At 41.0% G+C, this 27990-nt stretch overlaps 1 protein-coding gene across 5 annotated transcripts in view; it reads left to right on the top strand.

The window, feature by feature from the left end:
• The first annotated feature begins 3006 nt into the window (after window positions 1–3006).
• The window catches only part of Srek1 (splicing regulatory glutamic acid and lysine rich protein 1), a 32782-nt gene continuing 7798 nt past the window's right edge, over window positions 3007–27990 (top strand). Inside the window, exons 1-9 of one of the 5 annotated variants that reach the window (XM_059276172.1) lie at window positions 3007–3211; window positions 10788–10921; window positions 16138–16253; window positions 18381–18545; window positions 18999–19177; window positions 20768–20898; window positions 21746–21860; window positions 25384–25503; window positions 25820–26122. In XM_059276172.1, coding sequence (XP_059132155.1) covers window positions 3051–3211; window positions 10788–10921; window positions 16138–16253; window positions 18381–18545; window positions 18999–19177; window positions 20768–20898; window positions 21746–21860; window positions 25384–25503; window positions 25820–26122 — 1424 coding nt within the window. In that variant the 5' untranslated portion in view covers window positions 3007–3050. Of the gene's footprint in view, window positions 3212–3381; window positions 3481–3610; window positions 3872–10787; window positions 10922–15115; window positions 15852–16137; window positions 16263–18380; window positions 18546–18998; window positions 19178–20767; window positions 20899–21745; window positions 21861–25383; window positions 25504–25819; window positions 26123–27990 lie in introns of those variants that run through there. The other 4 variants (XM_059276171.1, XM_059276173.1, XM_059276175.1 and 1 more) reach the window with 4 other exon arrangements.

A 27990-nucleotide genomic window follows, 5' to 3' on the forward strand; every position in this document is an offset into this window, starting at 1 on the left:
CGGGACACAGACCTCTGGGCATGCCTGTGGAGGAGTCCCATGCCTAGGTTAACTCCTTGGGAAGACATGCCTACTGTGGGTAGCAGCATTCCCTGGGCTGGGATCCTGGACTGTATAAAGAGGAGACAGTGAGCACAGGAACTCATCTCTCTCTGCTTCTGGATTGCAAGTGTAAGGAGACCAGCTGCTCACATATCTACTGGTGTGAAGTCCCCATGACCATGGACTGTAATCTGGAAACGTGAGCCGAAATAAATCCTTCCTTCCTTCCTTCCTTCCTTCCTTCCAGTTTATTTGTCAAGAGTATTTTGTCACAGCAGCAGGAACAACAAAGCACTTGGTTATTGGCTTATGTTTTTATTTTGGTGGTTGTTGTGCTGGGGATTGAATGCAACTGTGGTCTCTGAGGACACCAGGCATGCATATGTTACAGCCATGCATGCAGGCAAACCTTAAAACCATTTACCCTTGGGGCAGAATTGAAAGCTGCTTCTCAGTGTCCCATCCATCCATGGGCAATGCAGCTGGAGTTACAGGAGGTTATGAGCCTCTTGACATGGGTGCTGGGTATCTAAGTCAGGACTTCTGAAAGAGCAGTGCATACCCTTAACTGCTAAGCCACCTCTCCAGCACCCAACGTAAGAATTTTAAACAACTACAGAGAGGCATTAATGGTCACATACTGTAAAGGAGACAAATTTAGTTGCTTTCCCAAATTTACCCTTGATTTTTAGCACTGCAAATGAATGTCTGGTGGTGCAATAATAAACACTGTCAACAGAGGGTGCTAGAGAATCCCATCCCTCTCCCCCCCCCCCCCCCATTCTGGTGGGCTTCTACTTACGGGGGCACTCCTTGTGTAATGTACAGTTTCTTCAGAAGCTCCAGTGCACATGGTTACATTCCACCATGCTTTAACAGCATGGGCAGTGTCTTTAGTCTAGGGTCCTATAGAGCATCCCCCACAAGGAAACAAGTCTTGAGCAATATTATCAACCAGCTTGACCTAAGTGACCGGAGGGCTAATTTTGGTTTTCAATATGACCCACCTGGGAAGAGGGAGCCTTAATTAAGGAATTACTTCAACCAGATTGAAACTATGGGCATATTTGTGGGTATTTTCTTTATTGCTAATTGATAAGGGAGGTCTCAGTCCATTGCGGGCAGTACCATCCCTAGGCAGGTGGGCTTGGGATGTGTAAGAGAGGTAGCTGAACCATGAGCCTGTGAACAAGCTGGAGTTCCCATGGTTCCTGTCTGCTCCTGCTTGACCTCTGGCTCTGAGTTGCTTCAGTGATGGACTGTGATCCAGACGTGTTTAAGTCAAGTAAACCCTTCCTCTCCAAGCTGCTTCAGGTCATGGTGTTTGTCACAGCATTGGAAAGGCGAACTGGGTCAGTGGCCTAACACTCTGACTGCAGAAGACACATTCTTTTCAAGTCACAAAGAGCATTCTTCATGACATGTGCTGAGTCAGAAAACAAGTTTCGGTGAGTTTAAATACCGGCAAACTGCAAGTTCAAGGTGGAAGATACAAGTCCAGTAAACCTTGTACTTCGTTTGAAATCTCCAACAATAATACAGTGTGTTTTGCTGGAGACAACTTCTTTACCTGTACAGAAGTTCTTGCTTTTCTTTGTTTTATATTGATAATTAAAAAAAAAAATTATGTGGCCAGGTCCACGGTGGCACACACCTTTAATCCCAAGGACTTGGGAGACAGGTGGATCTCTACGAATTCAAGGCTGGTAGTTGGTGCATTTCACAAAAATCAATGTTGCATTCCTTTACAAGGAACTTACTTTAAATTTATAACCAATGCCGTGTGAGTGGATAGAGGTGCAGAATATAAAATACAGACCTCAGAGTTTAGAAACACTGCCTTGCTTCCTGATCAGGTATCAGCCCTTTTACATCCATCCATCCACCCATGCATCCATGCATTTATTGGCAGAATCTCATGTAGCCCACCCAGTCTAGCCTTAACTTGCTTTGTAGTCATGGATGACCTTGAATTTCTGATCATCCTGCCTTCGCCTCCCCAGTGCTGACATCACAGGTTTATGGCAGTTTCAGGTTTATGGAATCAACACTGGGCTTTCAAGTACACAAGGTGAACATTTACCAACATAACTACACCCTCAGCCTACAATTGCTCTTAGACCATCAGTAGAAATGTTAATGTGAAAAGGGCAACGAAGTCTTAATAACAGTGTATGTTTTGATATTTGGGCCCACAGGAATGGACCATGCACTTTGGATATAGCTGCTCCGGTTGAATCCTATTGTGCCATATTAAGGTGCAAGTTCTATGTGAACCGTCTGTGGACCGCAAGTGACTGTGTCTAACAGTATAAATATTAAGGCCAGCTAGTGAGTCAATTGCATGTTATAAACAACGACCGCGGAGACTTTCATTTACTCATTTCATTCACTCGGCACCTCCACACTTGGCGTGGAAATTTCCAAGAGTTCTCACAACCAGGGTGCACGCCAGTTTTAAAAGCAGGTTAAGCGGGGCAGCAGCTTGTATTAATAAAGCTACAGTTCATACTGTCCAGACGTTACTGCCCTTTTCCCCACTGCAGCCCTGGCCTCCTGATTCCTCCTCCGTTTTCGGAGCTGACCAGAAAGAGCCGGGCTTCCCACGACGACCGAAGCGCAGAGAAGTGGTGATGGAGTTTGGGGTGGGGTGGGGGACACAACCTCCGCCGCTCGGCCCGCATCAGCCAGCGGGGGGGGGACACATCTCTGAAGACCCGGGAAAGCTTAGCAACAGCCACCGCGACCAGGCCCGCCGGGCCCCCGCGGGAGCCGCCGCATTGCCGGGGCGACACTTCCGGCCGGCGCGCGCAGCCCCCCCAGAGCAGGCGAGTTGCGCGGTTTGGGCGGCTAGACGCGCCCGGCGCCGCCGCGAATTCGCCCGCGGGAGCGCGCTCGCGGCCGCGCGCCCTCGCTTCCCAGGCTCCGTCGCTGACGCGGCGTCGTGGACGTTGGGGGAGCGGGAAGGCGGCAGCGGCAGCGGCAGCGGCATCGGCAGCGGGGCCGGGATGAACAGCGGCGGCGGCTTCGGTTTGGGCTTAGGCTTCGGCCTCTTCCCCACGGCGGTGATTCAGGTGACGAACCTCTCGTCGGCGGTGACCAGCGAGCAGATGCGGACGCTCTTTTCCTTCCTAGGAGATATCGAGGAGCTGCGGCTCTACCCCCCAGAGTGAGTGCTGGAGCCCGGGCGGGAGCGGGGCGGGGGGGGAGGGGCGCGCCGCCATCGAGACCTCGGGCGCCGAGGCCCGGGGGGGGGGGGGAAGAGGCGCGGGCGTCACGTGACCGCGGGCTCTACCTCGGCGGCCATGTTTGATGAGGGCACCCGGCCGGTTGCCCGGCTCTCCGCGTCGGGATTTTGTTGATGAACCTCTCCGCCGCAGTGCCTGCGAAGGACTTAGGAAGGGCTTCCCTTTTCCAGTCTCCGGGACTGCGGTTGAGGTCCGGGCTTCGAATTGGGTGCCCCCAGCCCTTTAGCCACCCCCCCCCGTCCCCGTCCCCGAACTTAAGATGGCCGCAGGTGGGCCCGCAGCAGCCCTCATGGCAAAGGCTCATAACGTTTTTTGCACTGGGAGAAATCGTGGAGAACGCCTGCAACGGCCCAGACCTCTAGGTCTTAGTGTCAGGGTGCTAGTGCTGAGGAGAGTGCCGTTGACAGCATGAAATCAGGGCTATTTTTGTTCCCCGGGGCGATCAGACATTTACCATCTTTTTGGTTTTTCTAACCGAGCCCATAGCTACCGATCTTAAACGATCACGTCAATACCTCCTTTGGGCAGCAGCCTGAATTTTCCTCCTAGAAGGTCACACTGGCTCAAACCTTTCAAAAAATGTAAGTCAGTGCAGAAGTATCGTTACTGCGTATGTGTGTTTAAGATCCAGTTCTTAATTGGCATTTTTATGTCGAGATCGCTTCCCAAGTAGTAGTGTACTTGAAGTGGTGAATTTCCTTATGCAGTCAGGAACTCGTAATCAGATGATCGTAGTGGTTTTGCTGTTCTTAACATTCTCGAACTCATAAACTTTAAGAAAAAGATCACAGTATTTTGTTCTTTATGCTAAAATCATTTGAAGGAAAAGGGAAGTTGTTACTCATGATTTTTTGGTAAAAGAATTTGGCTTCTTTCATAGTGATACATATAGAACAATGTTTCTCTCTGCTGTCTCTAAGTATTGGAACCACTGCATATTGATGTCCCTAGGCATTTGGATATTTAAAATTAATTTTTTGGGGAAATATTTCATACATCCAGAAAAGTTACAATAATACATTGAATGCCCATCAATATTCATTGATTAGTTGGCACAGTTGGTTATTAAAATTTCATTTGTTCTAGTTGGGCGTGGTGGCGCACGCCTTTAATCCCAGCATTCTAGAGGCAGAGGCAGGTGGATCGCTTGAGTTCAGGGCCAGCCTGGTCTACAGCGTGAGTTCCAGGACAGCCAGGGCTCTCTGTGTACAGGAAAACCCTATCTTGGAAAACTACACCAAACCAAAGAACAAGCAACAACAAAAGAGAATTCATTTGTTCTAATAATGCAGCTCCCTTCCCCCTTTGTCTGGTGTATCTTCAAGACCACATGATATTTATCTCAGTCTAGAACAGGCCCTTCCCTCACCTTAAAAAAATACTCATGAAGTTGACGTTTTATGAGGTAGTTTATCTTGTAGAACGACATATAGTCAGTTTGTACAGGTTACTTCTTCATTCTGAGATTCAAGCAGTGTATTTTTGATAAGAATACTGCATAAGGTTTGACTTAACTGTGACATTAAAATTTGTACTATCTTTTTTAGCGTTTGAAGTTGCTTTCGGCTGTCTCTTAAGTACCTGACATTTAGTAATTGAGGAGTGTTCAGAGGAGGACTGTGTCCTGAAAGGGTTGGAAGCCAGTCAGTGAAGTACTCTGCCATTGAACTCTTGTAAACTCACTTTAGGATAGTGGAGTATCTGAAGAAATACTAGTCTTCATTCCAGTGAAGTGCCATTTGTATGGTTGAAGCTTGTGTTTCGGTAGTAACACTGGCAGTTATTAACTGACACTTGGGAAGATGCATCTTGAAGAGTCTACCCTCTCTCTCTTTCAGGGCTGGCTTGATAAACCCATTTTCCTTCCTGCTTGAGAAAATGTTGTGATTTGGGGTTTAAAGGTCAAAGGAAATAAAAAGGTTTTCTATTTGTGTTAAGATAGAGTCAGTATGTCACAAACTAATTCCTTTAGCAAAGTTGTTGCCAGACAAAAACTTTTCCCTAGTTTTCGTAAGTGCGGGAGTGGAGCCTCATTGTGGCTTTGCAGTGATACTGATAAACTTGATTGGCAGGCTTTCCTCTCCATAATGCATTTATGCTAGCTGGTCCTATGCAAGTAGGATATACTTGCAGTTTGGCGCTGACGTGTCTAAAATTGCAGTCAATAGTACATTTGTCAAAGGTAATGATAGTTGTTTCGGTTTGTCATATAAACATTGTTTTGTGATTAATGTTTAGAAGTTGAGTAGTTATTTACTTTAAAATTGGAATACATTTCTTTAGGAAATGTGAAAATAGGTCCACATTCGGTGTCCTCTTTTGCTCTCCACCTTATTCTTTGAAGCAGCCTGTCACTGACTCTGAAGCCCCTCCTATAGACTGGCTTAGCTGGCTCCCTCTGGGGATTTGCTTGTCTCCATTCCCTGGTGCCGCAGATGCAGACCACCACACCTTGCTTTTGTGTGAGTGCCAGCATCTTGAAGATCTGCTTGCTTGTGTGGCAGGTGCTTTACCACTGAACTGACTCCCCAGGGGCCAGTTTCATTGGAATTTGTAAACACTAAGCATTCATGTAAACAGGCCAGTAACATGGCTCACCAGGTAAAAAGGCTTGCCTCTTAAGCCTGATCCCTTGAGTTCAGTCTTTAGAACCATTGTAGAAGGAGAGAATTCAGCTCCTCAGAGTTGTCCTCCGACCTTTCTCTGCAGTTCCACCCCGTGTGCACACACTTGCACAGATAATACAGAAAATTAAAAAAGAATTTATGTAGACATTCATTGAACTTGTTAAGGGTTACTTGTCATTCTTTTTTGTGTTGCCAAATAATTAAATATCCAGAATTACTGTCCAACTTTTTGCACAATAGTTGAATTTCATAGTCCATGAAAACCTATTTTATACAAATTGCTTTTTTCAGTAAACTTTTCATTGTGATATAATATTTATACAGAAAGATGAACATCATGGTGTGCAGCTCAATGAATTTTTAGAGTTTAAACAGAGCAACGTAACAAGCACACACAAGGGGACGTATCTGCATTCTGTAAGTTCCCTGTGCCTTCCTTCAGTTGACTAACACCCGGCCCTCCCAGGGTAATTCTTTTGATTTCTAACACTGGGGAGATTTTCACCTGCAGTCTTTCTTGCTTGCTCTGGTTTCTTCTCTGGTTTTCAAAGTTCAAAGAACAACAGTAAAAGCCTATAACTACTTACAGTAACTTAGTTCACTTAGAGAAATAACATGTGCTGTGTCTGTCATTTTTTTTTCTTGCCATGGCAACACACCTAAGCTCATCAAGCAGGGAGTTACTTTGGTTCAGGATTTCAGAGGTTTCAGTCTGTGCTGACGGACTCTGCTGATTCAGCCTATGGCCAGACAGAAATAACGATGGTGGGTAGGAAAGAGAGAGAGACCCCAGGAAGGAGCCAGGGACAAGATAAAGTCTCCTTAAAGCTGCACCCTAGTGCTCTAGCCAGCCCGCACTTCCTATCAGTGCATTCACCTGTGTAAGCTAAGTACCCCCAACAGCTGAGGAGGCGCCTTCAACACCAGAGCCCTTTGGGGGTTGCTTCAGAACCTACCATAGCAGCCATTTTATATCGAATGGAGAAAAAGAAATAAAGTCCGTGTCCTTACATCACCCCACCGAACTCCTTCCATTAGCGTGTTTTTTCTTCTGGTTCCCTATATGTGCTTATTATAATGCACTGTGATCAAAAGATTCATACACTGTGATTATAAGCCTTTTTTACTTAATCTGTAATAAGCATTTTGCATATTGCTGTGCTTTAAAGTAATATTTAAAGACACGTGCTATGTTGAGTGTTTTTTTAAATTCTGTCATTATATGTTGGCCATGGTTTTAATTTTTGATTATAAATGAATGAATTTAAGCTAGGTACATTTGGAAGTGTCTGGTCGTCAGCAGTCATTCATTGTAGGTCTGTAGGTAATGTCAGCAGTTCATAGGAAAGGTTTAGAATTGTGCCATCCAAAATGCTATTGGAGTACTTAGATAAATGTTATGCTGCTTAATAATTTCATGCATACAACTCTTTGTTCATGTGATTTTGATAGATCCTCTAAAGCAGTTCTCAACCTGTGGGTTGTGACCCCAAAGGGGTCACATGACCTTTTCACAGGGATTGCTTAAGACCATTGGAAAACAGATGTTTACATTATGATTTGTAACAGTAGCAAAATTGTAGGTATGAAGTAGCAACAGAATAATTTTCTGGTTGGGGGTCACCACAACATGAAGAACTAACTGTATTAAAGGATCTCAGCATTAGGAAGGTTGAGAACTGCTGTACTATATACCTTACATGATAGTGCTCTTTAGAGTAGACCGCTTTGAAATCAGTTCCCAGGGTTCTCAATCTTAATCTTCCATATAGTTTCTTTATAAATTGGGCTGCTTTGCTTTATTAAATGTAAAGTGATGTGTGGGTTTTTTTTTTTTTTTTTTCTCTCGAGACAGGGTTTCTCTGTGTAGCTTTGCGCCTTTCCTGGAACTTACTTGGTAGCCCAGGCTGGCCTTGAACTCACAGAGATCCGCCTGGCTCTGCCTCCCGAGTGCTGGGATTAAAGGCGTGCGCCACCACCGCCCGGCGTGAAGTGGATTTTAACTAGAGATATCTAGGATGCGTTTTTTTTTCATTTTCAGTAGTGACTCTTTAGGTTTGTATTTTTTTCACAAAAGAGTCAGCCAACGTGGGAACTGTAGCTCTAATGATGGCTTGTCAGACTCTTGATTAGAGGGCTAAACAGACTCCTGTTGCAATTCCTAGACCTTTAGTAGGCTTTTAACTTGCTTTAGCTGGGAAGGACAGAAAGTGTTATCAATCCCACATAAGTACCGACATTGTTTAATAAAGTTCTTTGCTAAATTGGAGAATAAAGGCTGTAATAGCCATAGAGCAAGGAGGCCTCCTGTGTCCTGGGCCTGGGAATCAGAAAGGTGGCAGCAAAGTGACTCTGCCTTTTTCTTTCAAGAGGCTGTTTGTTTTTGTGTATCTTCTTTGTGTCTTTGTGGATCTACTCTATACTCCTCCTTCACTGGACACGAGCTACATTCTGATTGTTTTGAGTTCATTTGTTAGGTCAAGCCTGCCTACCCAAATTAGGTGGTGTTGGTCAGCCAGTGAAATGAGCTCTTGTGGCAAGTGACTAGTCATTCGTGCCTAGAGAAACTTATAGAATGTGTTGGGGTTTCAAATAAATTGTAGTAATGCCTGTGCTTAAACTGCATATAATGCTCAGCGAGGGGTGCCTGTGGCCTGTGATATCTTTGGATGCTTTACAGAGGACTTGAAACTTGAGTCTTGAAGAAAAATGGAATTCATTTCAGGAGAGAGAGAGGGGAGATCTGAATCTGAGTGAAGCAGCATGTACCGAGTCCTCATGTTCAGACTATGTTCTTACTCAGGATGCGTTCTAGAAACCACATGTATGTCTGGAATTTTGGATAGATATAAAATGAAGCAGGAACACAAAAGGTGCCTTCAAGGAAATTTAATCTTAAGGGATGTGATGCAATTTAGGGTTTAAGGATCACACTGGCACTTTTGTGGAAGATCATTAATAAGGGATTAAAGTTAGACAAAGAGTGATTGGTTAGGAAACTGTAAAATAATCTAGGTGTGCACTGCTGAGGTCCTGCACTGAAGTGAGAATGAGGAAAGACTGTGTTTGGGAAATGATCTCAGGATTTATTGACGGCTTGGATGAGGAAGTTGGAAAGGTCAAGGATCAGGAGTGACTCAGGATTGGCAACCCAAGTCTCTGTTTGACAAGAGAGATTATTTCTTAACACGCTTTGGTAGTTTGCACTGAGGCCTGGCCCCAGTGAAGCGCTCTGAGATGAAGTAGACATCTTGAACGTTGCTGGTGGCTGTGGCAGAGGAAGAGAGCTAAACCGTGGCTCGTAAGGCTTCTGCAGAATCGAGATGTTAGTTCTGTTGATAGTTACTCCACCAAAGCAAATTATATGCACATAACTAAGTTCATGAAGCAGAAAAGTGGAATTTTACCATGCACTTAAAAGGAGCATTGGAAATTTTGGTGAATAGTGTCAATTACTATGATACTAGTGCCTCCCAGATATCAGACCAGAAAAATGTGACTGACTTTTAACTAAATAAAAAATACAGGATACAGGGCGGGGCTGGAAGAAAGGTAGTGAATGGATTGCGAGCTTACTGAGGTAAGGGTGCATCCAAGTATAGTTAATACTCAGCAGACAGGCTCTGGGATCTGGTTGTTCTCCTTAATGTCGTAGAGGACCTTAGCCCAGGGAATGGTGCCACTGCAGCTCCTCTAATCTAGATCATAGCACATACAGTTGTCTCTTTGGTGATTGTGGACCCAGTCAGTGTGACCAGCAATGCTAACCATCACAGGTTGATAGTGTAACTGTAACTTTAACTGTTTAATGTTAGTCCACATTGTTTGAAAGATGGATTTGTTGCTATATGTGAAGGATTACAGAGAACAAATTTAGTAATAAATGACTGTGGAGGGGGCTGGAAAGATGGTTTATAGTGGTTAGAGCACATACTCGTGTTAGGTTCTCAGCACCCTCTTAGGCACTTCACTTGTGACTCCAGTTCCAGCCTTTTTCTGGACTTCATGGCCACCAGCATTCACATGTGTACACACACTTAAAAATAAAATAAGTCTTTTTTTTTAAAAGATGACTTTGTAATTACTAGTTAAACAGTTATTCAGTGTTTTAATGAGAAATAGTATAGATAACAACATAGTGCCATGAAGGTAGTGATTTTTTAATATAACGAGGTAAGATCATATTATAGACAAACTCTCTTCAACATCCTGGTTCCTTTTTACCATCCTGGTTCCTTTTTACCATAGGTCTGTTTAGATTGAGTTGAATCAAATGGGCTAGAATCTACTATTTTGCAAAATAAATTACATTAACATTTGTTTGTAAAAACCTTTTGTTTTTGTCCCCAAAAGCACATTTTTCTGTAGCCTAAAGCCATCTGGTGTATGCAGAAACTCCTTGTTTAATTCCGTGTTACCTGATTGAATGATCATTTTGAAGTGATTTCTTTTTCATTATTGGCAGTGAACCCAGGGCCTCCCATGTTCCTACTAGCTATGGCTTTAGCTCTGGTTTTTATGTTATGAATGTTGTGTAATGAGATAGGGTTGGGAGAAGCTACAGTGTGAAGTCTTGAAAATAGGTGCTTCTGTGAAGGAATTTTGCCTGAGAACATGTTAGCTGTTTTGGAATGTCACTCAAGGACTGATTTTAAATTTCACTCATCAAAAGGGTTTTGTAGACAAGCCTAGATTGACTTCTGCTTTGTCAGACAAGTCAGCATTAAATGACTAAAATTTGTTGTTTCATGTGTTAATCATCTTTACCAATGAAAATTACCTAAGTCTGGCGTAAGAAAGAAATTTCAAATGAAAATTATCAAACCATGCAAATGTTTATTAATCCATTTGTTTTCTTTTTATCTTGCAGCAACACACCTCTTGCTTTTTCCTCCAAAGTATGTTATATTAAGTTTCGTGACCCATCCAGTGTTGGTGTGGCCCAGCATCTAACTAACACGGTTTTTATTGACAGAGCTCTGATAGTAGTTCCTTGTGCAGAAGGTTGGTATCTCATGTTTTCTCTTACTGTTTTAATATCTGTCCTGTCTGTTTGACTTTCCTAGAAATTGGCCAGTACTCTATGTGCAAGTCTGTTGTGCACACTCACATTTGTGTGTGTGAAAACGAGAATGAAATTTGGAGAAGAAAAAACACCTGATAGAAAAGTATATTGAAGTGGTTAGTTCATTACTTATGGATATTTGAAATTTTACAATTGAACATTTAGAAAATTGATTGAATATTTGCCCTTTATAGTTGGCTTTGGCTTTTCTGTAGCCAGTTTGCAGATTGTAAGAAGAGCTTTTTGGACTTTAAAAACTTAAGTTGGTATGGAAAAGTATTTAAAATGCATATGTAAGTATATACTCATGGGACAGAGTTAAGAGTTTCCCAACAAAACACTATACATTCAGCCAAATTGGGGTTGTGATATTTTTATATTCATTTGAAAAGTACTCGGTTTATTTTTTCAAATATCCTCTGAAGGTAGTTTCTCTCAATTGTTACAAGATTATGGTTTCATAATTTAGTGTAATTTTTGCTGTACACTTAGAACTTTTTTTTTGATTGGCTTTTATTGGGGAGGGTAACTGGAGAGCAATTTTTAAAGCCTCCATCAGGAGTGATGTGAAAGGTGAGAGCAGGGCCGAAGGCCTTCTAGTTATCTGTTAAATTTTATGTCTTGTATTGCTTTAAGAGCTAATTATGATTAAAAATTTTGTTTTTCTAGAGTCATTCATGTATAAATTGGCTTCTGATTTTGACAGTTTTAATGTACAATTAACTTAGAGTACTGACTGGCTTATATATATATATATATATATAGTGTTTAAAATTTGGTTATTTTCTAAATTTACATGTCCTTAGAAATGAACATTTTTTTTTTTTGCTAACCGATAGTAACTGTTTTATAGCATAAAAGTATGCTAGAAACAAGTCAATGAACTTTTTATATGTAATTTTAAAAACTTGTTGTAGTTATTAGGTTAACATTAAAGTCACTTAGTGCATCAGGAATTTGCTGCACTTTGGGAGTTTTCTGCTTGTTTTAGAATGCCTGTTTTGGAATGTTAAGAGCTATAAGATACAGCTCCTCCCAGACTGGTAATTTTGAAATTCCAGAACAGGAAGTTCTGGTTTCTTTTTTTCCCCAGATAAATTTGAAAGCATATTTCTCATGTTTCAAGGGTTAGAGTAGAGAGGGAAGATGGATTAAAGTAAATTATTTGCTGAGTAGATTCTTATCTGTTACTCTTTAAGAGCACAGTGAGCCCCAAGTTGGGGAGTAAGGTGGGAGAGGAAGAGGTATTAATTCTACAAAGTTTCATGGCATGAAACTGCACAGGAAATACTTCAGTAGATTTCTTAACTGGAAATATCAGAAATTTATAGTGTTGACTTTTATCATTGCTGATTTTGAAGGAAGAGTTTTAAATCATTGTTGGAACCTTGCGTTAATCCCATACAATCAGAGAAACTCTGATTTGTACAAAACTTTCAAGGTTATGAGCACATGGAAGTCATTTGTTTACTTGGTAGATATTTATAAAAACACAACCAGTTATAGCTCTTAAATATTTTTAATGCTATCATTTTGAGAGAAAATTTTACCATTTTTGTACATACAAATCTAAACATTTACTGAATTTTTGTATTTCCACATAACTGGTATCAGGAAGAGACTGATAGACATTTTTTATTAGTTTTGTCAACTGCAGCTGATGACTTTCACAGCTGTTAAGCCTGATTATGCACCACCAGCAAAGACGTAATGCATTGTTACATGAAAAAGAGCAGAGTGAGGAGCAAATGAAGTCTGCAGTGGAGGAGGCTCAGAGAGGAGGCGGTGGGGCGGTGCTGCGTGTGCCCTGTGCACTCGAATCCCTGTGTGCTTCCATGCCGTAGAAACAGCACAGCACTGGGTGGGAACGAGAAGGGAGGGCCATGTAGAACACTGTACCCGTTTTCAGAGACAGTAATGTGAGAAGAGGGTGGAAAAGTGACGTGTGTGATACCCATTGAGCATGGACTATAGTTAATAAAACATGCCATTTTGAATAAAATATACTTGTCTAAATATGACCTCTTTTTGTTGTTGCGTGCATTTCAGATTTCTTTTTATAAATGTTAACACTTAGAAAAAATAAGATCAACATAGCAGGTGTGAGCCTAATCATCAGTCATAACTTTATGTCCACATTTTCTGGTAGATGGATTTTGACTATTAATTTGGTTTTGTATGTTTTCTCTATGTGATATTTGTGCATTATTAGATGACTAGACTGGCCAAGGCAGACCTGTTACACTTGCCTGAGTCAGGCATTGTTTGCCATGCCACTAAACCTGCCGCCAAGTGAAACCTTCATTGGGGAAATGAGATCGGAGTCTGAGCCGCAGAAGATGGACGCCCTGTCTCTGTTTTTATTGTTTTACTTTCATTTCATTTCTTTTTATTTTGTCCCTTTTTTGTTTTGTTTTGTTTTTGTTTTGTTAAATCTCTCTCACTTTTAACTTGTGAGCTGGTTTTCCAGTTCTTTGTAAATGGTATTCCATTAAGAATTCATAACGTGTTGTAAATTATGGGGGAAGGATGAACAGAGCTCAACCTTGAGATGAACTGAATTGCCGTGCAGTAAGGTAGAGTGCAGTGCTGTGAAGATAGATAGATGCCCAGGGCCTTTTAATTGGTGTTGGCGGGTTGAGGTGCACTTTGATCTTCAAACATTAAAACACTTGACTAGAACCGTAGGGACATTTTCTGATGGTCTCAGTGCTTATTATTTTTCCCCAAGTCTACATCTCTCATAAAACCAACTGATGGCTTCTAATTTTTATCCTTCCCCTAGAACTGTAGGCATATAAAAGCACCAAGGAAAATTAAGTGCATTTCTTTTAACAATCCGAAGGTAGGGGGAGGTCTTTGTCTTAATATTAGCTTGGTCTTAAGAAGCCTTCTGTTGCCTCTGGGGAATGGATATTGGAGAAAACTGTTGGTTATTTATTTGCATGCATGTTTTTTTGTTTGCTTGAATTTTTTTGTTGAGAATTCTTCAGAGGTTACTAGATTTTCAAGTGGATTATGAAGTCAGGACTCACAGTTGTGTGAGAGATGTTTGCCTCAGTTTTCTTTCAAGTGTAGTTTGGGGAAAATGCTAAATGCTCACTTGTTTTTACTACATATACTCTACTAGAGTTTTAGAGGATAAATTTTATTTTGGAAATAAAGCAATGGAAATTTTCTTTAAGTATCTTTAATAGAATAAGACAAATAATACTGAGCTTATAGTTACTGATTTTTAACAGTTTATTGTCATGAATGGCAGGGAGAATCTGATAGCCTGCTGATATTTAAGCAGAACTGAGGCCTCACAGTTCGAAGTAATGAGCTTGGCTCATGTCTAATACCTTATTGTCTGTCTGTGTAGCCTCTACTGTCTGGATAGCTGGGTTTGGTTATTGACAAACAATATTAAATCGGGCACATGACTACATTGGAACTTTTTAGGTGCATAAGTTAGGGTACTGAAGCATAGAGTGCACACCTCAGGACTGCAGTTATTCATCAGAGGTGTTCAGGTTTAAATCTTAAAGAATATTCCTCATAGATAAAATGAATGTGATAATATAAATAGTATAGTGTATATGTGGGCATATGTAGATGTATAGTAATAGTGGTAACAATAGTTCATTGTTATTTGATATCTTTTTTTAGTAAGGCCTACCTTGTTATCATTATGCATGTTAAGAAATTTGTTCTCCAGAATTTAAAGTAATAACCTCATTTTTGAAATTAGTTAAATTTAGATGCTGTAAAATTAGAAAGTATGCATTTGCCAAAGCCACTAAACTGTAATTCTAATTTTCTTTCTATACATAAGCTAAAACCGTTATCTAAAGTTTTAAATTCCAGCTTGAATTCTATCCATGCTTAGAGGTTTTTCCAGAAATTGTTTGGAGATTTCTCTCTGACATCTGGTTGTTTTAAATAGGATTTTCCCACTGAAATCAGGCATAATGCCTTTGAAAACTTGCCACATATATTTTTCAGTATATTTGATTCTTAAAGTACAGTTTTTAGACGCTCTTAATAGAAGTGGCTATTTATATATGCAATCAAGTTTGAGAAATAGACTTTTTTTTGCTAAGAAGATAGGGGAAAATGTGAAAGTTTCAGTCTTTTTTTTTTATTCAGAAACAAAATATGGCAGATCATGAACTTCAAAGCAAATTTTTCATTTTTTAAGTTGTGGGCATTTTTCTTCACTTCTAAAGGGATTTTGGTATTACTCCTGTTAGAAAATTACAGGCTTCATAAGAAAAGCGTTTTTAAGTATTAGTTACTATTATTCAGATAAATATACCGAAATTGCATCTAAAAGTTAGTATTATGTTTCCTGAGACTGGGGAAATGTTGTTCAGCCCCATGAATTTTTTTATCAAATGCCTATGGCATTTTCTTTGGGATTGGATTCTTTCTAGGCATTACTGATGTTGGTGAGATGCCTTACTGATGAATGGGTATGGACCTTTTTTAATTGAAGCTGATTGCATGTTCTAGTTTTCTGTTCTTGTATTTATCTGAAATTGAGTGGAGTCTTGGAGGGTGTCAGAATTGTCTGCTCACAAGTAGGAGCTTCAGTAACAGGGCAGAGACACGCATTATGGAACAAAGTTCAATTCGCACATATTTGTTTTTTTCTTTTTCTTTTCTTTTTTTTTTGACTAATTTGGTTATTTGCCATTTCTGGGGATTAAACTTTAAAAAATGTTCTTCTTTTCTGTATCTGATGTTCTGTGTGCTATTAGTGACGCAGCCAACACGAACGGTTGTCATGTGTAACACAACTTTCGATCACCGCGAAAACAGCGTCCTGGGAAAGCGTCCATGCTTGATATCGTTTGGTTCATGAACATTAAGTTTCCAGTACAGGTGACCCATAGCTCAAAGTGTTAAATAATTGTCTACATTATTCAGTTTTTAAAATAATATTCCATTAATGAGATTGTTAGTCTTTGAAGTTTTGCTCACTTTTATTTTTCCTAATAGAGCAGGATAAAAGGAAAGACTTATGTTCTTATTTGTTTCTTTGTACGGATCTGATAGATAGATTCATTTATTATTATTATTTTTTAAGTGCAAGGGTAATTGTAAAATCATAGTGTAAAGCTGGTGTGGTGTTTCTGCTCTCCATAATATTTGGAACTTGCCTCTGCAGGTAAAATCCCAGAGGAAGCCAAAGCCCTTTCTTTACTGGCTCCTGCTCCAACCATGACCAGCCTGGTGCCTGGTGCAGGATTGCTTCCCATACCGACCTCCAGCCCTCTGACGGCAGTGAGTAGTGTAAGTCCTCTCAGTGGGTAAGCACTGACCTGTGCAAACTGTTGAGGAAGAAGGGGGAAATTATTTTCACTTTCTTTGATGGCAGCTATTTCAAACCCATGCTTAAGAGTTTACCCCATGTCATCTTACTGGAGCTTGTTTTGGGGATTACTTTGGAATACTGAGGCTTGTTCAAATTTGAGACTTGAAATAGGTTTATTTAGTAGAAAAATCAGTTATGGACACTGGGTGCTTTAGGTAGCATAGACTTGGAGGTGCTAGATCACTTGCCAATTCTGGAGGACCAGAAGGACTAAATCATTTAAAAAAGGAGTTGAGTATTAGTCATGCACAAAAGCATTTCAGAAAAGTGGTTACCTGGTGACTGAGAAGATGGAACAAGGTGTGACAAAAAAATCTGAGTGTTTCTCTGTGTAGAATTAAACAGTAATTCATATCTTGTGATTTCTTAGTAAAAGACCTATATAGCCATTGCTGGGCTTTTGGCTTTTGTGTTGAAGACTGCAGTCCCACTCCCTTGAACAGTAAGGACTGTGGTCTAGTGTTCCATAGGGAGTGCAGACTTCGTGATGGTGATGGTCAGTTTGTCCCGATTCAAGAAGTGCCTTCTGAAACTTTGAATCTTGCATAGCAATCTTCCACTGGAGACCTTTACTATGATCCAAGGAGCAAAATGATTTTTTTCCCTCCCCCGAGACGGTTTCTCTATGTAGCCTCAGCTGTCCTGGAGCCTCCTCTGTAGACCAGGCTGGCCTTGAACTTACAGGATCTGCCTGCCACTGCCTCCTGAATGCTGGGATTAAAGATGTACCACCACTCAGCTTTGCAGATTTTTTTTTTTTTCCCCCAAAATGATTTTTAATTGAACGTGTTTGAGGAACCCATGCTGGTTAATTTGGCTGGAGCATAGTGAGGAGAGAAAACTAGGTGTTTAAGGTTGGATAGGACACTGACTTTGTAGGGCTTTTTAGATCATAGAAAGCATTTGAGTTTTATTTTTAAGTTGATTAGACTCTAGCATGTTTTCCAAAAGATCAGACTGGCCTCTATAACAAGAATAAATGACATTGGTTTCTCACCTTTGAAACTGCTTTTATTTAACAGTTGTTAAATCTAGTCATTTACAGTATATTTGCACATATTGTCAGTGATAGTTTTATGAGTAGCACAAGTAGAAATGAAAGTGGTTGTACGTTTTCCTTGAAAAAAACCTTTTTTTTGTTACTTCTGCCAAATGCAGAAAATGTTTTCAAATTCTGAGATCTTCTGTCTCTTCTAGTTTAAAAATACTTTAAAATTATCATGTTTCCTAAGATAAGTTCTGAAAACTGCTTTTACTAATGTTCTAGAAAGATTATCCCATGGGGCCTAGAGAGATGGCTCAGCTTCTGGAACTCCAGTTCTAGGGGATCCAATACCCTCTTTTGGCACCTTTGTGGTGTACATAAACTCATACATACCCACATAAATATAAATGTTATATCTATATATAAAAGAGCCGGGCTGTGGTGGCGCATGTCTTTAATCCCAGCACTCAGGAGGAAGAGGCAGGAGGATTTCTGTGAGTTTAGGCCAGCCTGGTCTACAGAGTGAGTTCTAGGACAGCCAGGGCTGTTACATAGAGAAACCCTGTCTCGAGAAACCAAAAAAAAAAAAAGAGTCCTTAATGATGAAAATGTAGAAAAGCTTCAGAGTTGTTTTGCTGACCATGCATTCAGTGTTAACATGTGTTGGCTGAGGGAATATCAGACAGGCACATGAGAAAGTTCTGTAATGAATGCATGATGGACTGGGCTATTGTGACTACAGGCTCTCAGAAACGTAACCTTACCTCTTTCCTACAGTGTCCGTACAATAATACTGTTGAAGGAAATCACAGATTGTAACTACCTTGAACACTGAAAATTAGTGTTCAGTTTTAGTATTAGTTTAAGGGTAAAGACGTTGTATTAAAAAACGAATGTGATCTCACTCCTAATAATTCAGATACATGTAGCTTAAATCAAGGAGTCCTTTTACTCACATTCATGTTGAGTTGGTACTGGTAGCAAGATTAAAGAACAATGCTTTGGTCACTAATGAAAACTGTGCCTTATGGTTTATTTTTGTTTTTTATAGCTTGGTGTTTCGCTTAGCAGTTTGGGAGCCATACCGGCAGCAGCACTGGACCCCAATATTACAACACTTGGAGAGATCCCACAGCCACCACTTATGGGAAATGTGGATCCTTCAAAAATTGATGAAATTAGGAGAACAGTCTATGTTGGAAATTTGAATTCTCAGGTAACTAAGAAGAAACTGAGTGGCAGTAGCTGCTTATTCTTTCTTCTTAAAAATTCTGTTGATAAAGTATTGTTTACTTATTCTTAAAATTTATTTTTATTAGCATATCTTACATAATTGGTTTCATTATGATGTTTTCATGCATGCATATATTTTGATCATGATCATTTTCCCCATTACTCTCTTGTGACTCCTCCACCCCCAGTGGTCCCCTTTTCTTCCCAGCTAGTCCCCCTTCTACTCTCACGAGTTTCTTGTGACCCAGGAAGTGTAATCAAGATCTTAGAGAAGCATAGGTAAGGGGCTATTGACAGGAGCATGGGAACCTTGCCAGTGGCCCCGTCACTAAAGAAAATGTCCTCCCGTCTCCCTGCAAATGTAAACTGCTTATTTACCTGATTTTAAAAAGAAAAAAAGAGTATACTGTATTAAAGTGTCCCTCTGCTTCCTCAGACAACGACAGCTGATCAACTACTTGAATTTTTTAAACAAGTTGGAGAAGTGAAGTTTGTTCGGATGGCAGGTGATGAGACTCAGCCCACTCGGTTTGCTTTTGTGGAATTTGCAGACCAAAATTCTGTACCAAGGGCCCTTGCTTTTAATGGAGTTATGTTTGGAGACAGGCCACTGAAGTAAGAAATCTTCAACCAAGACATTTTAATGGTTTTGAAAAAGTTATAAAGTGTTTGATTTAATTAAGGTTTTTAAAAAATAGTTTTGGGCAATTTATGGAAAGGAAGAGACAGTTAAATATACGTGAAATGCATGACACTGTAGCATGTTATATTTGAAGATGTCTTTTCTGTTTTTAATATCTAGTTGGCCACTAACTGTTTGTATATGGTACATAATGGCTTCAGGTATTTTCCTGTACAGTTCTGTAAGTCAGGTTTGTTTTGTGCTGATTGTAGAGTAAGGGCAACTTAGTTTGTAATTGAACTACAGAACTTCTTATAATAAGAATCCTACAAAGAAAGTAGTGTTAAGTATTTAGAAGTGTTTTAAATGAGACATTGTGACTTAATCTGCTCATGTCCGTCCTTGTTTATAAAAATTGCATATCAATTTTCAGATACTCAAGACCAGAAATTATATTTCATACAGGTTATTAGGGTGAATGTGGGTTTGAGTTTTATAGGTTGATCTCTTAGTTAATAGTTTGATGGGATTTTACTTTTTATTTTGTTTTGGTTTTGGGGTTTTTTTTTGGTGTTTTTGAGGCGGGGTTTCTCTGTGTAGCTTTGGAACTTTTCCTGGAACTCAATCTGTAGACCAGGCTGGCCTCAAACTCACAGAGATCCACCTGCATCTGCTCCACAAGTACTAGGATTAAAGGTGTGCGCCACCCCCGCCCAGTGGGATTTTACTTTTAAATGATGAGTCACTGTTAACGGGTACTCAGTCTACTCAGTGTGGAATGGGTAAGCTAGACACAGCAGGTGTGTCTGTGTGTGTGTTACAGAAGCCACCTTGCCCATTAGGGGAGGTTTACCAGATGCCTTTCAACTCTGAAGCTATTTCTGACTTAGACATGGGGCAGTGTTAAATAAAATGGCCATGTAGTTGGCTTCCCCTTCGTCCTCTCGGGGTATGCAGGTTATTAGCAGAATCTAATTAAGGATAGAAGTGGTCCATGCCTGGTGGTGGTGGTACACCTTTAATCACAACACTTGAGAGGCAGGGCCAGGAAGATCTCTGTGAGTTGAGGCCAGCCTGGTCTATAGAGTGAGTTCTAGGACAGCCAGGGCTATGCAGAAAAACCAGGAGGAAAAAAAAAAGAAGTCATTTGTAACTAGAGTTTTTTTGGTCCTGTCTGGCCCATGGTCAGGACAAATCTCTCTCACCCGCCAGTCCCTCAGCTGTTCAGACCCAACCAAGTAAATACATAGAGACTTATAGTTTTTATAAACTGTATGGCCATGCCAGGATTGTCATTTTTTCTAAAGGTATATGCAAAAGCACTTGTAGTAGTCTTTCAGTTGTTGAAGAAGTAAGGTAGACTTTAGTTGTTCTTTGTTTATCAAGAAATGATGGTCGGTGTGGATGAGTAGTTAATCATGGTTTCTGAGGTTGCTGTTGGCTATTCTGTATTTAGCTATTTTATTTCCTTATGTGCTGCTGAGATACCCTTAGATTTATAAATAGATATGTATCATACTAACAGTTGGTTCATGTTTTATAAACTGTGGTGTGTTTGTGATATACTAATATTTTTAATTTAGAATAAATCACTCCAACAATGCAATAGTAAAGCCTCCTGAGATGACACCTCAGGCTGCAGCTAAGGAGTTAGAAGAAGTAATGAAGCGAGTGCGGGAGGCTCAGTCATTTATCTCAGCAGCTATTGAACCAGGTAAGGCCCACGCTGTTGTTGGATAGTCACCGTCTAAGGACTAAGTGTAGACTCTGAGAGCTGGAAGGAGTTCTAGGACCACACTGCTCAGTTCCTTCATTGCACAAATGAGAAGACTGAAACCCGACAAGTAGGCAGTGGACTCAGAGCAGGCCAGCACAGCCCGACTTTCCTACTGCTGAGCTGACACACACCAGCTTAGGGAGTTCTCTGTGACAGCAAGTCGGTGTTGAAGTTGGTTGGCTAGATAGAGGCAGGTGTGAGTGTTAGTACTGTGAGGCTAAAAAGGAAAGAATAATGTGTAAAGTGCTGAAACTAGGTAGCTTGACTTTCCCTCAGTCTTCATTTTAAGACAAGAGAAAGGACATAAGATTTAGAAAAAACACACTCAGTTTTGCAAGATGAAAGTAAAACTTACTCAAAATTTTGTGTTGCTAAATACTTTAAAATCCACTCTAAAAATGTCTTTGTGATTTAGCTTCAATTAGATTTCCTAAATTAACACTTGAAACTTAGCTTCAATTCTAACAAAATAAATGCAGGAAGGTCTTAGCCTCACTGTCGTAGGAATTGCAGACATGTTTAATCATACGTTATGGCAGCAACAAAATACTACGAACAGCTGTTTATAATCATCTGGTTTATATGTACTGCTGCAGGGTGGCTGCACTCAACGAGTTTATGCAATGACTTTCTTGGATGTTTCTGAAGGATAATTGCACAGGAGGAGGATGTACAGAGAGTAGGCCCCTTGCACTATATGTGGTATATTCCACTTGTGCCTAATTATTAACTGGGATCTTTAATTGTTCTGAGCTTACGCTGCAAAGTGGTTTTTTCCTCCCAGAGTCTGGAAAGAGCAATGAAAGGAAAGGCGGTCGATCCCGTTCGCACACTCGCTCAAAGTCCAGGTCTAGCTCAAAATCCCACTCTCGAAGGAAGAGGTCGCAGTCCAAGCACAGGTGAGACTCTGCTGCCCATGCTCTGTTCTCCAGTTTTGTATGTATGTCAGAGGGTTGAGATGTTGACGTACTAGAACTGAGAAATTTCCTTAGTGTGGCTTTACCTGGTAGTGTGCTTACTGTTAACCAATGCTCTACCAATAATGGTGTAGTTACGGGGCACACCAGTTGTTTACTGTTAACCAGTGCTCTACCGGTAATGGTGTAGTTGCGGGGTACACCAGTTGTTTACTGTTAACCAGTGCTCTACCCATAATGCTGTAGTTACGGGGCACACCAGTTGTTTACTGTTAACCAATGCTCTAACCATAATGCTGTAGTTACGGGGTACACCAGTTGTTTACTGTTAACCAGTGCTCTAACCATAATGCTGTAGTTACGGGGTACACCAGTTGCTGCCTGGTCCATTTCTCTCTTGCCATGTGCTCAAAGGAAAGAAAGGTTTTCAGATTAGTTCTTTTTTGTTTATTTGGTTGGTTGGTTTTTGGATTTTTGAGACCTGGTTTCTCTGTAGCCCTGGCTCTCCTGGAACTTGCTCTGTAGACCAGGCTGGCCTTGAACTCAGAAATTGGCCTCTGCCTCCCAAGTGCTGGGATTAAAGACATGCGTCACTGTTTCCCAGCTCAAATTGATTTTTAATTTTTGATAGTCTTTAATTTTAAAAGTGTTTTTTCTATTTGTGTATGTTTTATACTCGATTTTTTTTGTAAACTAGCCATGGTCATAGTGTCTTTTTTTTTTTTTAAATCAAGACAGGGTTTCTCTGTGTAGTTTTGGTGCCTGTCCTGGATCTTGCTCTGTAGACCGGGCTGGCTTCGAACTCACAGAGATCCTCCTAGCTCTGTTTCTCGAGTGCTGGAATTAAAGGCGTGTGCCACCACTGCCCGGCCGTAAACCAGCCTTCTATACTCCACAGAAGGTTTCCACTCTCTTTTGTGAGACAGGCTAACGCCGGAAGTAGTGCTCAGGTTGCAGCTCTTCTCTCCGTGGTCTGAGCACCAGTGCCATCCTTCTCTTAAGTTCTTTCTGTCCTGTTTGTGATCATAACTTTAGTTTCTTTTTCTTTTATATGTAATTGCTTTGTGTTTGATGCAAATGATACCTTAGATGCAAATTGCAGCAGGTCCTGCTTTGATATGCAAGTTACTTGAGAATCATGCATGTCTTAGTTAGGGTTTCTGTTGCTGTGAAGAGACACTATGACCATGGCAGTTCTTGTATAGGAAAACATTTAATTGGGACTGGCTTATACAGTTCAGAAGTTTAGTACATTATCATCAGATTGGGAAGCATGGTGTCATCTGGGCAGACACGGTGCTGGAGAGGTAGCAGAGAGTTTTACATCTGGATCCTCAGGCAGCAGGAAGATAGAACCACACTGGACCTGGCTTGAGCTTCTGAAACCTCAAGCCTACCCCTAGTGACACACTTCCTCCAACACTTCCTAATAGTATCACTCCCTATAGGCTTATGGGGGCCACTTTCATTCAGACCACCACAGTGCCTGGATGTAGGGCGTCTTCTTTGCTGCTGAGTCACTCAAGTCTTGAGACAGGGATGTAGCTAGAGTTTTCCTGCCTGGCCCACAGTCAGGACAAATCTCTCTCACCTGCCAGTCCCACAGCCACTCTGAACCCGACCAAGTAAACACAGAGACTTATATTGCTTACAAACTGTATGGCCATGGCAGGCTTCTTGCTAACTGTTCTTACAGCTTAAATTAATCCATTTCCATTATTCTATACCTTGCCACGTGGCTCGTGGCTTACCGGCATCTTCACATGCTGTTTGTCATCGTGGTAGCTGGCAGTGTCTCTCTGACTCAGCCTTCCACTTCCCAGCTTTATTCTCCTCCTTGTCCCGCCTACACTTCCTGCCTAGCCAGTGGCCAATCAGTGTTTTATTTATTGACTAATTAGGAACATATTTGCCATACAGAACATCCCACAGCACAGGGACATAGATGTGTGCATGCATGTGCAAAGTAGGGGATTAAAGGAGGAGGGCTTCAGGAGAAGCCTCACGAGCACCTTCCATCTTGTTTGCTTTTCTTTGGTGATCAAGGTGATTCAAAGATGAGATAGGAAAATAGAGTGTTCTTTCTTTGACTTTGGTAAGCTGTACTTCTGGCCCCTTTAATGGTATGGTACATACATAGTTTACAAAATCCCCTTCGGGTACTTTACTGTCTCCAAGTTCTTATTGGGGCAAGCTCAAAATCAAGTGCTTCATATTTAAGCCAGTGTGGTCTCCATAGCGAGTAAATACCAGCACTGCCAAACCTGTATAGCAAGACATTGTCTCAAGAACGCCCAGAAAATAAGTCCAGTAGGAAGGAACTAGAGTCGAAGCAGGAAAGTAGAACAGATACAGCAGTGTAATGACCATGAATACCAGGATGGGTGGTGGATTGCCACCTGTTGACCAGATAAAGAATATCAAGGAAGTATGAAACTGCTGAAGAGTAATAAAAGACTGATATCTTAGTTAGGGTTTCTGTTGCTGTGAAGAAGCACCATGACCACAGCAACTTTTATAAAGGAAACATTTAATTGGGTGGCTTGTTTACCATTTCCGAGGTTCAGTCTATTGTCATCATGGTGAGACATGGCAGCATGCAGGCAGACATGGTGCTGGAGAAGTAGCTGAGAGGCTTACGTCTTGCAGGCAACAGGAAGTGGACTGAGACACTAGACAGTATCCTGAGCATAGGAAACCTCAAAGCCCGCCCCCACAATGACACACTTCCTCTAACAAGGACATACTACAACAAAGCCACGCCTCCTAATAGTGCTATTCCCTATGAGATTATGGGGGCCAATGTAGCTGGAAGTTTCTCGTCCCACCTGACCCTGCAGTCTCGCAGCTGCTTATAAAATAATTATGAACTTATATTAATTACAGACTGTATGGCCTAGGCCTGTGGCTTCAGCTTCTTGTTAGCTAGCTCTTTCATCTTAAATTAACCCATTACTATTAATCTATATGTTGCCACGTGACCGTGGTGTTACTAATCTGCTGGCATCTTGTTGCTGGCGGCAATGCACAGCTGAAATAATTTTTATTAATGTGTTCTTTGACAACTTTATGCATGTTTATAATGCGTTCTGTTGGTCACCCTCCGATCTGTCATCCTTTATACATTCTTCCTAATGTTTGTTGTGACAAGCTGTGCATGGCCATTTATAGATATGTTGAAGGATATAACCTGTTCCCCTCAGAAGGACTCACAACCAGTTTACAAGGAAGCCAGGAATTTAAGACAGTTGGTGATGTGAAAACTCGGGTGAAGTCTCCAGATCATCCCTGAAAATAGTAACTCTGACATAGGAAATAACTATTAAATTATAGCTAGTCAATTTTCCAGTAAGTAAATTCATTTCTGGTATTATAACTAAAACATAGAAGGGTCATTTAAAATATTGGTTAATAGGGTCAACTTTCTAACTAATCTTGTCTTAACTTTGTGTAGTTGCAATTCTAAGAATAAGTTTTGATCTCCTTACAATTTGTTTTTCTTTAGGAGTAGATCTCATAACAGGTCACGTTCAAGGCAGAAAGATAGACGTAGATCCAAGAGTCCACATAAAAAACGCTCTAAGTCTAGGGAGAGGCGGAAATCAAGGAGTCGTTCACGTTCACGGTGAGTTCTGGAGATGTCAAGAAAATTTAAATTTGATCACTTTTCACTCATTTGAAATTGTGGTTTAGGTTTATTATGAGAGAAATGAGGCTTTCTTGTTGCTCAAGTGTCTAGGCCTCTGATGCAAATATGATTAGTGTGATTTAGCTCAGCCTGGTCATTGTTCTGCTTAGCAGTTTCAGGTACACACGTGAATTACACAGAAGTTTCTAATGTCTGGAGTTGTTGCAGATGATTTTGTATTGGTAGTTCTGGGAAAAGAGAGGTCTCTTTTTTTTGAGATAAAATTATTTTAGCTAAGAATTTGTTTTTCAAGGGACAAGAGAAAAGATACTCGAGAAAAGGTGAAGGAAAAGGAAAGAGGGAAGGAGAAGGAGAGAGAGAAGGAGAAGGATCGTGACAAAGACAAGGAACGGGGTAAAAACAAAGACAAAGATCGAGAGAAGGAGAAGGACCATGAAAAGGAGCGAGACAAAGACAAGGAAAAGGAACAAGACAAAGACAAGGAGCGGGAAAAAGACAGATCCAAAGAGGCCGATGAGAAACGGAAGAAGGATAAGAAGTCCAGAACACCACCCAGAAGTTACAATGCATCAAGAAGATCTCGTAGTACCAGCAGGTTTGTGTGTGCATGCATGTGGTTGTTTGTGTGTGGAGGTCACAGGACACCCTTGGGTCTGGTTCATTGGCCAGGACTCAGTAGGCTAGGCTGGGTGGCCAGTGAGCTCCTGGGGTCCACCTGTGTCTCCCTCTCTAGCTAGTACTGGCATAGATGCACGCTGCCACACCCTGTCACTGTTAATCGTGTGCTGTGCTTTTCCATATGGGCTCTGGAGGTAGAACTAAGGTCTTCGTTTGCCTGGCAAGCTCTTCACTGATGAGCTGTCATTGCACCTGCTTCAACTTTTTACCAAGGGGGTTACTGGTGACCAGTGAGTACATTTGTAATCAAGGGGGAAAGATTACTGTATGCAAGTATAGTGGTAGTGGCATTTACCCTTCATTGAACAAGTAAACTTTTTTCCAGCACAGGGGTCACTACATCATTGACCCTCCTGGGCGAGATATTTGGACAGACTTAATTGTCTTTTGTAATGCAATATTTAAATCTGGTTAATTATTACTCATTATTTTTCTTAGAAGATGGCATGCGATGGAAACGGCTATATAAAAATTCTTAGGTGTAATAGTATGATTTTAAGTTTTGGTTCTCTTTGTTAGTTTTGATGACTGGATCTTTCCCTCTTAGGACTGTTGTTTCCACTTTATATTAATTTATATTAATAGATACACTGCCACCAGGTGGCAGCATGTTGCTATAGTAACAGCTACAAAATGAGAATCTTCCTCAAGGGTGTTTTTAACCTTCTTATCTCTTTTTTTTTTTTTTTTGTCTTTTCGAGACAGGGTTTCTCTGTGTAGCTTTGCGCCTTTCCTGGGACTCACTTGGTAGCCCAGGCTGGCCTCGAACTCACAGAGATCCGCCTGGCTCTGCCTCCCGAGTGCTGGGATTAAAGGCGTGCGCCACCACCGCCCGGCTAACCTTCTTATCTCTTATTTCAGGTGATTATAAGTTAAGCTGAGTCTTTTAAAACTATTTAAAAATAAATGTTTCAACAAATTTTAAAGTTGACTTTTCATTGCAAACAAGTTGATGAAGGAATATATTTCCTTTTTAAAAAAATGTTATTTTATAGCTTATTTTTTATGTTAGCCTATTAAAAGATAATAAAAGCTAATTGCAATGTTTATTGGGTGTTGGTATAACAGGCCAGTTCTAGTTCTTGGCTGATTTTGATGTCTTGCCTTGTTTTGTCCTTCCAGCAAGCTTTTGAGACCATCATACCCTGGTAAAGACAGGCCTTTCCCTTTCCCTTTCCCTCTGCTCTGCTGTCAGAAGTAGAGCACCTTGTTTCCTTTTTTGAAGAAAGTGGGAAGCTGCCAAGCAGTGGTAGCGCACGCCTTTTATCCTGGCACTCAGGAGAGGCAGGTGAATCTCTGTGAGTTCGAGGCCAGCCTGGTCTACAGAGCAGGTTCCAGGACAGCCAGAGCTACACTATCTCAAAAAAAAGTAAAAAGGAAAAAGAAAAAGAAAAAGAAAAACCCCCAAAAACAAATGCTTGAAATATTGTCAAGAAAGGGTATGGCAAAAAGATTGGGCCAGTGCTTTTCTACCATGTGTGAGTAGATTTGGGTTTGATTTCCCCAGCATTCTGTTGCTGCTCCCCACAGAAAAAGAGAATCTGGGGGCTGGGGAGACGGCTCAGAGGTTAAGAGCACTGGCTGCTCTTCAGAGGTCCTGAGTTCAATTCCAAGCAACCACATGGTGACTCAGAACCATCTGTAATGAGATCTGGTGCCCTCTTCTGGCCTGCAGGGATACATGCAGACAGAACACTGTATATATAATAAATAAATGAAGGAAGGAAGGAATAATAAATAAATAAATAATAAAAAGTTCCCATTCTTTAAAAAAGAAAAAGAAAA

Source organism: Peromyscus eremicus, chromosome 11 (assembly GCF_949786415.1).
Source record: "Peromyscus eremicus chromosome 11, PerEre_H2_v1, whole genome shotgun sequence".
Taxonomy (NCBI): domain Eukaryota; kingdom Metazoa; phylum Chordata; class Mammalia; order Rodentia; family Cricetidae; genus Peromyscus; species Peromyscus eremicus.